Source organism: Passer domesticus, chromosome 1 (assembly GCF_036417665.1).
Source record: "Passer domesticus isolate bPasDom1 chromosome 1, bPasDom1.hap1, whole genome shotgun sequence".
NCBI lineage: Eukaryota > Metazoa > Chordata > Aves > Passeriformes > Passeridae > Passer > Passer domesticus.
This window is the reverse complement of record NC_087474.1, coordinates 41,666,958-41,681,273: the sequence shown is the minus strand read 5'-3', so window position 1 is coordinate 41,681,273 and position 14,316 is coordinate 41,666,958. Positions and strand designations below refer to the sequence as shown.

The 14,316-nt window shown below is 41.6% G+C and overlaps 1 protein-coding gene across 17 annotated transcripts in view; it reads left to right on the top strand.

Annotated features, from left to right (window-relative positions):
• ENTPD3 (ectonucleoside triphosphate diphosphohydrolase 3) overlaps window positions 1–14,316 on the top strand; it is a 38,549-nt gene that overhangs the window by 18,181 nt on the left and 6,052 nt on the right. For 8 of the 17 annotated variants that reach the window (XM_064415834.1, XM_064415835.1, XM_064415833.1 and 5 more), the window contains 4 exons: window positions 7,824–7,941; window positions 10,707–10,857; window positions 11,635–11,794; window positions 13,876–14,106. In XM_064415834.1, coding sequence (XP_064271904.1) covers window positions 7,824–7,941; window positions 10,707–10,857; window positions 11,635–11,794; window positions 13,876–14,106 — 660 coding nt within the window. Of the gene's footprint in view, window positions 1–2,491; window positions 2,573–2,970; window positions 3,092–7,823; window positions 7,942–10,706; window positions 10,858–11,634; window positions 11,795–13,875; window positions 14,107–14,316 lie in introns of all 17 variants that reach the window. The other 9 variants (XM_064415829.1, XM_064415827.1, XM_064415824.1 and 6 more) reach the window with 2 other exon arrangements.

Below are 14,316 nucleotides of genomic sequence, written 5' to 3'. Positions count from 1 at the left end.
GGGTAGTTAGGTAGTTGGGTAGTTGGGTAGTTTTAACTTAGTTAAAATGTTGGTGGCATAAAGAAGTCGAGTGTGTTTTCCTTTGCAGGCAGAAATTCTTTTTGCTTGCAGGTAAGGTGAAGAAAGTGATCCTTCCAGTGTGCTCACGTGTGGCCCAGTGTAATTAACTGGGTGTGGAAAATATGTATTTATGCTGTTCTTGCTTCAGGATGATGTTGTTTTAATAATGGAAGGCAATGGGTTTTGATACTCAGTTAACACCTTTTATTTGTCTTTTTGCCAACAAGTGCACAATGATAGCAAGAGTTCCTTACCTTACAACTCTGTTTAAACTGTGGGGTGAGTGAAATCCTTTCTGGTATATCTACAGATTTCACTGAATGGGCAAATGTGACTGTGTTGCCTGGTGTGTGAGACTTGGATCTGAGTGTAGCCACAGGTAAACACAGCCCTGTGCTTCTGAACCAGTTATGTGGCAAAGCAGCAAAGGTCCCAGCTGTGTGGTGACTTCAAGGGGTCACAGAGTGTAAGGTGCCCTTTTGATACAGAGGCTATTGTGTAAACCAGGATTTGCAGATTATCTCTGATGAAATTGTCCTGATTGCCGATGGGCCAGGATTGAATGAGGAATGTCTCAAGTGACCTGCTCTTACCTTACATGCTCCCTCTCAAACAAGATTTCTGAAAAGAGAAAAATCACCTCTGATGAAGAGAAATCCCAGTACCAGGGAAGCACATGGGAAATTCAACAAACCAAGATTTCCCATTTTCTCCCAGAAATGGGAGCAGAAAAATATTTAATCATTCAAGACTTAAGTGTTAAGGGTCTAATAGTCGTTATTGCTTGGTTTTTAGTAATGTTTTGATTTTTCTAAGTGTCATTTGCCCTGCACATTTTTTCTTTGATGATGACTTGTTTTTTTTCCAACACTGAACATCAGTGCTTTGATCCAGGAGTGACTGGTATTTATTAAGTTGTGAGCAGATAGTTCTCTTTCAGTCACTTTATATTATATAGATGTATCCATGTACAATTGAAAGCTAATGACTTTTTGTCCCCCTGAAGTATTTTATCCAGATGGTTATTCATAAATGTGTAGTTAAGAATCTGCTCTCTCCATTCAAAAAGGAATTGATCTGTATAAATACTTCTAATTAGTATGTCCTGACATTAAAATACTTCTTATTAGTATGTCCTGAAGGTTACAGTACAGGTGTTAACATATTTTGTAATAGTAAAAGAAAGATTTCATTTTATCATTTGTGCATTGTGTACATGATGTTTCAATGCCTCAGGATAGTAAAGCAACGTAGCTGTCAACTGCCTGATGATTAAGATGATAATGCTATTACCAAACTAAGAAAAAAAGTATTGGGAGAGTAGATAGGCAGTAAACAAGGATCCCATATGGATTTAGAAATGGGAGTTAATGGATGTAAAAAATTATGTTTTGGAAGTAAGATGGGTCAAAAGAATTTCCAAAAGCCAATCTGAGGTAGTTTTCACAACAGAAAGAGCAAGAAAAAGAAGGAAAGCAGTAGCCATAGGCAAAGCTCAGTGTGAACTAATCCCAGAACAAACTAAATTTCTTTCTTCTCCTTTGAATGTGAAGATAGATGTTGGTGCCCAGGCTGCAGAGCCCATGGGGTTTAGAAAAGGGAAGCTGTGTGAAGCATTCATTGTGCCTTCTCCCTCAGCCCTCGGGCTCTGGTTGGAGCCAAGGACAAGACCATGTGTTGCAGGTACAATGGGGCTGAGCCAGTGTGCTCTGGCCATGGACTGGAGGGCGCCTTCAAGCTCCTGCCCTCAGCACAGGTTGGCACTGGTGACTGCTGAAATAGCAGGACAGTCCTGAGCAGGCACTGGTATGTTTAAAAATCACTATGGAAAAATAAGGAGATGTGACTGAGGATAGATCGAGCCAGGCTACGTTGATTTTTCTGTGCCAAAACCAATGGTTTCTGGAATAACAAAGACAGGCAAGTTCTCCTTGTTGTGTTCCTCTGACACTTCTAAGCTTGCTCTATCCCTGCAGTTGCCTCTTTCCTCCTCAACCCCTGGGGAGCACAAGGATTTTGATATGTGGTTTGTCAGTATTCAGAGGTACTGAATGATCTCTTGGGGTTAGGAGATGTCTGGTCAGGGACATGGGAAAGGATGAGTGGAAATTCCAGGAAACCTAAACCACATTTGAATTCTAGGAAACTTTTCTAGAGGATATGAACATATAAATAGCCTTATTGTTAGAACGCATGTTCCATGCCACCTTGGGGTTTGTCCAACATAACCGTGTTAGATTTACTTAAGATTTAGAAACTTTTCATTGCCAAATCTCTGAGTTAAAGTGTATACTTTATATTTTATGTGCGGTGCAGAGTGATAATAATAGGAATACACACACACACACACATTTCATTAGCAGTTAGTAGAAAGACGCCTAATTTAATGTTCTCAAAACCTCCTTTTTTATTTTTTTTTTTCTTGCTGAAGAAGCCTGCATCTCTTGTAGACACCGACCTTGCATCTGTGGCAGAAGCCCCCAGCTGCCCTCAGTGGGGCAGCCTCGCTCAAGTCTGTGCCTGGCCGTGGCTGTGTCTGTGTTGCAGGAGCCCAGGGCAGCGTTGGGTGAGCACCAGCCCCAGCCCGTGTGCCCACACCTTGCCTTTCCTCAGGCGTGGGAGGTGGGGAGCAGGCACCTACACACAGGCACCATCGTGGAGAACGGGCAGGCTGAGGGTGAAATCTGGCATCGTTAGCATGGCAATGCAGACACAGCCCTTCCAGACAATAAAAAGTTAGTGGTTGCAAAACAGCAGGCAGTTCTTGAGGAGGAGATAGAATTTCCACTACGTGATCCAGTTGATGAAATTAGATTTTATGAGTTTCAACCGATTCAGGGCTTCAGGCTTTAAGACAGACTCGCCAAGTCCTTTCAAATTCCCTAAGTGCTTCCCACTTTGTCATTTCAGGATGCTCACCACAACCCCGAGTGTTGTTGCCCAAGTGTTCCTTCTTCTAAGCATAGTCCTTGTTATTGCTATTGCAGTGATTCAGATAAATCAGCAACAGATCCTCTCCCCAGGTCTTAAGGTAAGTCTTAGGCAACCTCAGGAAGGAGAACAATGTTTTGAACTGATATTTAATAGTGTGCCTTTCTAAACACATTTTTATGGGGTGATTCAAATGAGCTTACAGCCATAAATTAATGTTTAATCATATCATCATGGGAAAGCTGAAGCTGAGAGAAAAAGAAAATTGGTCAAGGGTCAGTAGCAAAGCAGGAAAAGTATTTCTTGATTCCCTCTCTGTGGTGGCTATCACACAATGTCTTCTTCAGGACTGAAAGGCCAAATGGGGAGAAAATCTCACCCCTTTTTTTTTTTTTTTTTTTTTTGCCAGAGACTGGAAGTAATTTTAAAATAATCTTGAAGTGGGAAATACCCAGAGTTTAAATTGCTCCTGTGTATCTCAAAGGCATTTGGGCTCTAAGTATGCACTTGATCCTTTACCACACGTTGGGACTTGCTGGATACCAACGGAAGCAAACGAACTTCTTTAAGGGGGGCAGAGCAAACTGCAAAACACAAACTGAAATACTCTGAAGGTCAGGCTTTGCCTTCTGCTATGGAACATTTGTGCAGGTTCTTCAATGAGAGATTGCACAACTGAGGAAAAGCTGTAGAAAATACTTCTCTGAGAAGCCTGGCATGTAGAGTTCTGGTTATTTCCCCATGATCCTTTTGTCAGATTTTTCTTTGAAGTCCCTTCTACTTTCCATCTGCATGTGTATTTAACTGGATAGTTCACACACTGATAACCAGGCTAATGCCTCGTTGCACTTCATGGGATTATAAACACCTTTGGCTTTGTCTGAATCATTTGGTGGTGTGTGAGTCAGACAATGGGATAAAACTGTAATTCTGATGCCCCTTTTATGTGTTTGTGTGGTGTGGCAGGGGGTGTGTGCCGGGCTTGTGCATGGGGCCACAGTGCCTCAAGTATGTGCTCTGTCGAGCCCCAAATGCTGCTTGCAGCAGCCTCACATCCCACCAATTTTCATGCAGGGCAATACTGACATGTATCCCAACTGAAGTCTGGACAAGGCTGAAGCCACTATCTAAAAGACAGCCTACACATCTCTTGTGTTTGCCATTAATTCAGTTTCACATCCAGAATGATAAAACTGTTTCCCTTCCTCCTTGAGGAAGCATTGGAACCACCTGGACTACCTGGGGCTGGTTTAAGTGGGGAGGTTTGCTTCCTGAATCACAGCAGCTTCACAGCAGCTTCTGTAGGAAGGCTGCTGTTTCCTCTGGTGGGTGTGCCTTGGCTTTGGATTTGAGTTTGGGCTGTAAGCCTGCTAATGCAGGTGATATGGAGGGCCCTGAGTTGGATTCCTGAGACACTGGGTTGTCCTCAGTGAGTAATTTACATTCACAAGAAATTCACAGGTAGAAGGAGGACCTTGGTAAGCCAGTGAAGTCCTCCAGTGCCTGGCTGATATGATGGAGCCTGGAAATGACAGTGTCCTGAACTTAATGGTTGATTAAAATTAATTATGGCGACAACATGATGAAAGCAGATTTTTTTTTTTTGTAAATGGCCTTGTTCTTCTATTACTATTGTTTGTGTTACCTGTGGCATGAAAGCTCTTTCCCAAGATGTATGTTGAGAGCATCCATTGTGGCACAAGAGATAAATTATATGCTATGCCACTGGTGTTTTTAACTGTTGTTGCAAAATCAAATATTTTGGATCCTTGATGGCTGGATTATGTGAAGACTGAGGCAGTGATTAGTGAAGGAAGGGCCTGCCCATTGCATGAGGCTGGGGCACTGAAAGGACTCATGACTCACTGGTACACACCATGAAGTGACAAGAGGGATGAAGGAAACACAAACGTCCTCCTCACTGGAGAAGTCTGCAATTGTAAACGATGATAGCACCGAACGAAATAAGCCTTTATATCAGTAAAAAAAAAAAAAAATCAAATCTGTTGGTCCATTGCTGTTTTGTGAGCCCTAGAGATAAAAAAACCCACTTCATTATTGTATTTCTTTAATTTGCCCCTCCAGGTGGTACAGTTTTCAACACCTAAATTTTTCATGTCTCTTTTGGCTCTTAGGAAGTGTTTTGCATTGTTTGTGGCTGTTGTACTTGATTTAAAATTGTTCAAACCTATGCAGCTGAACTGAAGCATGCATCTAGCATAGATCCACTTTTGTGACCTCCATCTTCCCTGTAACTGGTTTAGCTTGTTAGCTCTCTTGGCAGTTTCCAGTGATTAGAAGGCAGGTGATCCATCACAACTGTGCCTGCTTTAAGGGTTTGTGCATCTCTATGTCCTCCTATAGAAATGATACTCAGGCTGAAAAGGTGATTGATCCTGGGGCTTGTGCTTGGTTATCTGTTGGGATTACTACACATGATGGACCTACAAAGCCATATTCCAATAAATATTTTCCTTCAAGTCACTTTGTTTCCCCCCTTTCTTCTTTCTTTTTTCCTCTGGACTGGAAAACAGAACTCTGAAACTTTTCTGGGTTAATGTTGTCTCCCTGTCTTGTCTGACTAATCTAGTCCATTGAGTAGATGGTGCAGTTCTTGGATGTTATAGAATCACCAGGCCTTTGAGATGATGAAAATACTCAGCCAGACAGTTGAAGTAAAAAGGAAGAAAAGGGAGAAAAAGTAGTTCTGTTCTTTAATAGCTGCTAGCCTGGAATAAGGGTTTGTCAATGCTCTCACAGTGCATTTCAAAGCAGGAAGGCATTGCTTGGCCTTAAAGGGCAGCCAAAGGTGATCCAACATGCAACTTGGACAGAAATCTAACATCCCTAGAAAATTTAAATCCAGACAGTTTTTCTTTGGCAACCTGCTAAGACAAGGCTTATAGAATTCTCTCACCTTCCTAAGATGCAGCATCCTGCGTCATTTCTGTTTTTTTAATTAAAGATTAATCTTGGTCCTAACATGTGGCAGTGTTGTCACTGATCACCACTTTTTGAGGCTGCATGAGCCAGTTTGCACACAGGGAACTCACACAAGTCCTGAGGAGCTTCATGAGTCACCTTGAAATGGGCCCAAGAGACCTTTTCAGAAATCAGCATCTCTTTTAAGGATGTGTAGGAAACACAGAGGAGGAAGAAAGGTAGAAAGAAAATTTTAAAAATTGTCAGTCACACATTGATTCAGATCAGTATACCACCACTCTTTGGGATGGGAATCTCTTACTTACAGAAGGAGCCTGGGAAATGCAGGGGAAGGAGGAAGTAGCTCAAAAAGCCGACAGTTAACTGAGGTAAAAATGCTTCCATTATCTTCCAGCTCTCCTTGGGCATAGTTAGCTCTAAAAGTAGCCAAGTTAAAAGCTTATGTTTGGCACTTTAAGTTGACTGAGACTATATTTAATTAGTAGTCCTTAAGCAGATTGAACATTACTGTGTTATGTACCTCCAGGGTGCTCATGTCTTCCAGGGAGAGGAAATACACTCAAATTAGTTTTGCTAAAGTAGTTACTGAAACAGAATCTGATGATGTAGTGGTTTGATAGTATTTGTGGAGCCTTTAATCTTTTAGTGGATCAGGGTAAATATTTTCTGCATAACTATAAATGAAATTTTCATTATCTAACAGTCCTCTGTGAAACAGACTAGACTGGTATTGATGGTATTTTTTGAGGGCCAGGAGTTTTTAGGGTTACAGTAGAAGCTGGGAATAATCAGGTGTGGAAGCTGAATGGTTTGCCACCTGAAGCAGTGATCCTTCCCAGTCGACTTTCTGGTTCCCCAGGGAGGCAGTGGGATGAAATTTATCAGCCTGCTACAGGGGCTCTTACTCCTTTGCAGACAGATGGAGGCTCTCATTTTTCCATACTGTCAGGCTCCTGGGCATCTGCTTGTTTCAAAAGAAAAAAGCTGACAGAAAAATGAACCCTTTACTGTGTGGCTCCTACCAATTAGGTGACTTTGGAAGAGCTAAACATACTTGCAGGGATCATAAAGAGGATACAAAAATTGCATTTTTCTTCCCTTTATGAGGTTGCCTTCCCAGTTACTACAGTTTTCTCCTGCCATAAAAATATGGGAAAGGGGGAAAGACTGGTCTGGTGAGCAGTGAGGTGGGATGGAGAAACCTGTGCTTTAATCCCAGAGTCCAAGGGACCTGGGGCAAGTAATTTAAATAGCTCTCATTTATTTTATAAATAATCATGGTGTAACATTGATTCTCTTTCCCTCTGTGTTGTCTCATACTCTGGCACAGCCTGTTCTCAGAGACAAGCTCTCGGGTGGAGTAAACCACTCCAAGGGAGAGGTTTATGGGGCAATTAGGAAAGAACCAGACTTGTTACATCATTCTTACTGTCGACTGTTAGGTACTTTACCTCTTTGCTCATAGCTTTATGGATCCCTTGTGCATCCTTGAATCTAAAGCCTGTGCTTAGATATCAAACCCTTCTGTGTTCAGGGAATGGACTGGGATAAACGGGAAATGAACGTGCTCCAAAATCAGGCCTTAACACAGTGTTATCTATTTGTCAGTGTGGGTTTTGAACATGATGCTGAAAGGAGATGAGCATTCTCCATCCCCACTGAATTAATTATTGAAGATATGTAGCATGTTCCTTGGTTTGCAGCCAGGTTCATTCTGTGCTTGGCTGTTGGATTCATGCCTAAGCGCCTAACACTCAAATTAATCTCTCTTGTAAATAATACACTGTGCATGCATTTTCTAAATGTCTAGTGGTGCAGTGCAGCTGCACATGGGCATTTAAGCTGTCATTGTTTGTTTCTTCATCTAGTGTATCTTTCTTAATCCCCAGTATGGAATAGTTCTTGATGCTGGATCCTCTCGGACTACAGTCTATGTCTATGAGTGGCCGGCAGAAAAAGAAAACAACACGGGAGTAGTGAGCCAAACCTTCAAGTGCAATGTGAAAGGTGAGCTCAAAGGAAAGTTCCTTAGTTGTTTTTAGCCTTGCTTGTACTGTTTATTTCCCTTTCCCTTTCCTTTCTTGTCCTTTCCTTGGAAGACTGTCAAGACTATGTCTGTATCTGTCAGCATTAGTTCTTTTCCTACTGATACAGTAAGCTGCTCTAATCATTGCACCAGAGAAAGGAAATTGTAGCAAAATTTGATTTACTCCATGGCAGTGCATGATTGGTGCAGACAGAATTCAATCTCAAGACAGTCAGGACCTGTAAATGTTCAGTGCTTGCGTTTCTTTCAGAATAAAAATCTTATATATATTTTAAAATAGCTTGGAATAAAAAGAGTTTTGGAAGAATGGGGATCTAGCTCTTGTTGGATGTTAGTTGTTAATTAATCTTCTCCACATTACAAAACTAAAAAGTAGTAATAAAACTAATGAGTAAAATAGCTAAATTGGCATAACTATTTCTGACAGGATGTCATTGTTTTGTCAAATACGTAGCTGTGGCCTCTGTCTCAGGAAGACCTGTGTCTCTGCACACCTAGAAGATGTCCCACAGGTACCACTGGCTACTTGCCCTGTCTTTTGTCTGAGGTTTTGAATTGATTCCTCACAGACAAACAGACAGACAGACTAGGCTGACTTCTGATCACGGTCCAGTATGGTTAGGGGGTTGTGGATTCCTTCATAGAAACTCTTAGTCAGCTTCAGGGACGTCTGACTCAGCTTTCAAAGTTATGGAAACGCCACGCATTTTTTGAAGACAGATGGGCAGGAAGGGGAGGGAAATCAGGTTTTCTGTTCTCTGATAATAACTGCAGTGTTCAAAGAGAATCGTTTCCTTCTGTCTCAGTCATGATCTTGCAAAGTCTTACATCCCTCTTTGTGTCTGGAAATGATGCTGGAGATGTAGCCACAGAGGCCCATGAGTAACAGGGAGCAGAAGGCAATGGTTTCTTTACAGCACCAGCATTTCTATCTTCAGTGTTAAACATATGTGTGGACATTCTCAGAATTCTAGAGCAAGGAAAGGAAAGCAAGTGTAACATGAACCGAAGTAATGCACTGTCATGTCTCTAATGATGAAATGTTCTTACAAACTGCTGGAATGGTGGCCAGCCTGCCGAGGGGAGGGGTACACTCTGCTAACTCATGTCTTGACTCATTAAGAATGTTTGCCTTTAGGAATTCTGGTTTGGGAAAAATGCACAGAGAAACTGCATTATTCTTCTTCCCAAAAAAAAAAAAAAAAAAAAAAAAAAACCACCCAAAACAAAACAGCAGTGCCATGTGAATTTTCTTGAATTGGTTTAGATTTTGTTTTACCTCTGGGGAATACAAATAAATTACAAAACAGAGGAGTCCAAATTGCTGTGAACTCTCTAGGTTCATGGCCTTAGCCATGACCAGCCAAGTATTCCCACATCCCTGAGTGTACAAACTCTCCAGGGATCAGTCTTCTAGTCTTGGATAACTCTGCACTGGAGGAGACAGAGGGCTGGTTCATGGGAGATGCCCCCAGCTGAGCCGTGGGTGACAGTGGTGAACACATCTGTCAGTGTTTCTTCAGTGACCCTCCAACCATAGTCTTAAGCACTTAAGCTGGGGGATAGCTCTGGGCACAATAAAAGGCAGATTTTCACATACCTACTGAACTTGAAGGTCAAGTGATCAACTGCTCTGTGAGTTTTGTGGTGGTTTTATGACTTCATTTCTGCCTTTATTAAGTACCTCTGCCCTTGTGTATAGGGCAAAAATCCCTATAGCCCCAAATCAATTCCTTTATAGGGCAGTTAATCTGTCCTGGTAAGGCTCTAAGCATTGGCAGAGCAGGCAGTTGTCCAGAAGAACATGGTCATTGCCTTGTGACCTGCTCTGTCCGAACACTGGCAGATGGGAAGTTGCAGCCAAAGAAGTGTGAGGCAATGGAGCTGCTGAAGATGTCGCTGCTCTGTTTTCCTCTGGGAGCAGCTTTCCTTCCAGTTTCAGGCCTGTTTGAGCTAGACTTAAGACTTTCAGAAAGTCTTATTTCAAAACCAGGACTGTGAACATCTAATGATGACATGGTAGTGTTTATGTTGAAATTCACACAGTCAAAACAGGAGTTTTGGAGTGTGGAGTCTGTAAAGGCTTACATATTTTTTTTCTTCTGTTTCTGTCAATGCAATGTGACTGAACTTAAATGGTTTCTCTTTCAATTAAAAAATTAAATTAAGAATTAAGAAAGGTGGCTAAGAGCCACCTTTAGCTTAGCTTGGGACCAGGTTGTGCAAGACATGGCTGTTACAGAGGTAGATGGAGTTCTGGCAGTTGTTCTCCATGCAACTTCCTCAGCTAGGGAATTTCAGTAAGGAATGTTTTATTTACACCAAACTTGAGCCTGAACAAGTCAAGATCCTGATGGTGTTTGGAGTGTTGAGCAAGGCAGGACTTTGATGTTAATTGTTCAAATAGCTATGCCTTATGCAGCATGGTGTAACTCTCATTCCTGCTCTTTGAAGGCTTTGGAAATTAGGAAAGCTGTTTAGTGGTTCATGCACCAGAGCAGACTTGTACCTCTATGAATTCAAGAGCCATTTCTGTGTATCATGAAATGCACAGGCACCATGTTGTTCATTCCATAAACACTCCTGGTTTTCAGCCATCCTACCCCTGTTTGCAGTTACAGTGGGGGACAAGGGGGAAATGTCTTTCTCTTAACACCTGTTTGCTAATTGGGCTAATTTGTAGTTGGCAAAGCAGGATGAAATCTATCTCCTTGTTCTCTTTTAGGCCCTGGCATATCCAGCTATGAGAGTAGCCCTGGAGCTCTTGCCAAGCCTCTTGATGACTGTCTGAATAAAGTGAAGGAGAGAATACCAGTTCATCTGCATAAAAACACTTCTGTTTATCTGGGGGCTACAGCTGGCATGAGACTGCTGAGGTATGGCAGAAACTTGAACTACTCTATATGCATACTAACAGAGCAGTCTGTGAAAACAGAACGTGAAAAATGAACTGGATGCATTTTTACCTAAATGGAAATTGGCCATCTCAAAAGGAAATGGAGCCCAGCCAATTTAATTTAATAAACTTTTCTGAGAGAGAAAGCGTGTCTGCATAAAACCACTCTGTTATAGTGCATTGAAAAGAAACCTGCTTTATTTTGGAGAAGGCAAGATTTTCATTTTCTCTTTCACATCTGTCATAAAATACAGTGTTATGTAAACAGATAATGTTTGTGCACATCCATGGGCAGCAAAGGCAGATGGAAGCTAGCCACTGCATTCTGAATGTGGATGTGATCTGATGTGATGCAGCTTTTGGGGTCTGTCTGTGGCTTTAGCCCTGGCACAAACTGGCTTTATTATATTTGTTCTGTGGCTAAACAGAGCTGGAAGAGAGATTCCAGGACTGTTTTAACCAGAAGCTGTCATATAAAAACTCAGTTCACAAAAAAATAAATGTGTATATGCAAGGAGAAAAAAACCCACCCATGAACTTGCATGATGTAGAGTGAAGTTGGTACATACTGAGGGAGTTGCCTGCTGAAACAGTGATGGATACTGGCTGTTCCCTCTCATAGGCTTCTCCTTTAGGCAAATAATGTCTATTTCATTTATTAGGTGATTGTAGTTTTCTTGAATTGCTAGCCAGTGAACAATAAACATGAAATTGCCTTTCCAGATGCTCAGTGTCTCATGTTTTGTGAATTGCTTAGGTTGCAAAATGAATCGGCAGCCAATGAAGTCCTTGCAAGCATTCAAAGCTACTTCAGAGCACAACCTTTTGAATTTAGGGGTGCGCAGATCATAACTGGGCCAGAGGAAGGGGTGTATGGATGGATAACGGCCAACTATTTAATGGGCAATTTCTTAGAGGTGTGTGGAAAAACCTGCATGATTTTCTTTTCACTGTTTCCCTCTTACAAATGAGAAGTTTGAGAGGACATGCCTGTTAAAGTGTCATAGTTGCAGCCCCTGTTTCCCCCTGAAGTCTGTAGCAGAGTCTTTTTGTGGCAGCCGTAGGGCAAACATAAAGAATATGTTGTTATGGGAATGGGATATGGCAAAGGTAAAATTGTTGATCCACAAAAAAGAGCTCTTCTCTAAATGACATTGGGTGTCTTACCTAAAACCAAAAGGTTAGATCACTCTTAAATGCATTGGTATATTTAATGTGACAGGTGCTGATTGTCTTGACAGTGGTGCCAACTAAAGATCTTTTCTTCTGCTTATTTGCTGTCCCTGCTGCCCTGCTGGTGAAGGACCTACCTGGCTTAGGGGTCTCCAAATTGTTTAGCAGTGTTGGCTCACTTGTCTTAAGCAGACAAGACTGTTTGAAGCACGGAAGATGGTCAGACATGCCTCAGCTGAGCCAGCAATCATTCATACACAGCTCCTTCCAAGACTGCTGGAAAGCTGCAGGCTACGAGCAGCGGGCTGCGACACCAACTGTCCCGTGCAGACCAAGTGACACCAATATAAACACACCGTTCTCAAACTTGGAATAGGGCCAGGCAGGAGCCTCGGAGCAGAGAGGGAGTCAGATGTGTTGGAAGATCCCTTTTTAGGAACAGGTGCTCGGTGTGATTTCATTCCGAGTAAAAGCTGTACCAAGACGATCCGCAGTCACTCATCTGCACTCAGGGCAGGAGTGTGCTGCCCTCAGCACTGACAGCACTTCTGCCAGATTGTCTCACCAGAAAGGAAATTAATTTCAACCAGTACTGCTGAGTACTGCTAGCTGAATGGTTCCTATCAGATCATGGCCATTAAATAAGAAGGAATTACTTCTTGTTAGCTCCTGGTGAATATGCTGTTGACTTACAACATTAAGAAAACAAGTATTGGAATCACACATTCTGTATGAGTTTTTCTCGTTGTGTGGATTTCATGCAACAAAAATGACATCATGAAGTTCAAGGCAGTGTTAGTCTTCTACCACATGAATTTTAATCATCCAAACATCAAATTCCATATGGAAAATTAATAAAAATGGATGCAAGATGCTGTGAAACCAGTTTAGTCTAGAGAGTTCTGTGAAGAAATACATGTGGAATATCACTAGTAGAAGAGAGAAATTCTGACCTTTCTTGTGGCAACAGGCTGAGTCAAATTCTGTGAGGGATTGTTTATGGGAATTTTTCACTGTAGAATTTTATTGTGAGTGTATCTGCTAGCCCATAAACCACATAGTTTCTCTTCTTGTGTATGCATTCATTTCATCATGCTCATTGGGTAAATATTGACATAGATAATAATGGAAAATCTATATTTGGCACTGTGACTTTGTAGATCAAATAGAGAATTTGGGAAATATTTTGGTTAGTAGGGAAAAATGCCATCTGAATGGATCAGACTGCAGTTTCAGTGGAGGAAATGTGCAGATTAAGAGTCCTTGTTCTTTTGACTTTGGTGGAGCTTTCATCTGACTATTTTGCATTCTTTACTCTATTTTCACTCTCTTTTCACTCTCTATGATCTCTTAGTATTCTATTCCTTTAATGTTTCTTCTCGCCTTGAAATAAGCAAATCTTGATACCATTTCCATCCAGATTTGTTCAAGTTCTCCTGGGTATCTGAACTTCAGTTCCCTACATTCTAAGATAGACACTGCTCTGGCTAGTCCTATTCTTTGGTCATTGTGCTGTCCTATTGAGTGGAACACTGTGCTGCATTCATTCTCCCATATTTCAAGATCATTTCAGTCTCTGAAGAAGAGAGAAATGATCCCTCTTACATAAAAACATCTGCACCTTTTCCTCATAGGTTTGGTGGTTTTTTTTTTTTGTTTGTTTTTGTTTTTTGTTTTTTTGGTTTTTTTTGTTTTTTTTTTTTTGAAAGAGTGTAGGACAAAGAAGGGGGAGGAGGAAGTTTCAAGAAGTAAAGAATAGAAAAGCTTGCAGGGAGAACAAGCAGATGACATTTCTAATTTGCCTTGTTTTTAATTTCACATGTAGAGAAACCTTTGGAGGACATGGGCCCATCCTTATGGAAAAGAGACTATGGGTGCACTGGACCTTGGAGGAGCTTCCACTCAAATTTCATTTATCCCCGAGGACCCCGAGGAGCACCTCAACAGCACCTTGCAAGTGAAGTTGTATGGTTACAACTACAATGTCTACACTCACAGCTACCAGTGCTATGGCAGAGATGAAGCTGAGAAAAGGCTTTTAGCATTGCTGCTCCAGGTCTGTTTAAGACCCTTTGCTATCTTGCTCTTGCAAGTGTTCAGTAATTGTCTGAGCAGGGTCTAGGTTTGTGATCTCTTCCCTTTGCTGGAGTCTGGAGACCCCAGTAAGAGCTCAGCTGTGCTTTGGTGTGGCCAAACACACTTAGATTTCATATAAAGAGCTTCATAATTGTTAAAAATTAGTGAGAGTTCCGTGCCATTTGACAAA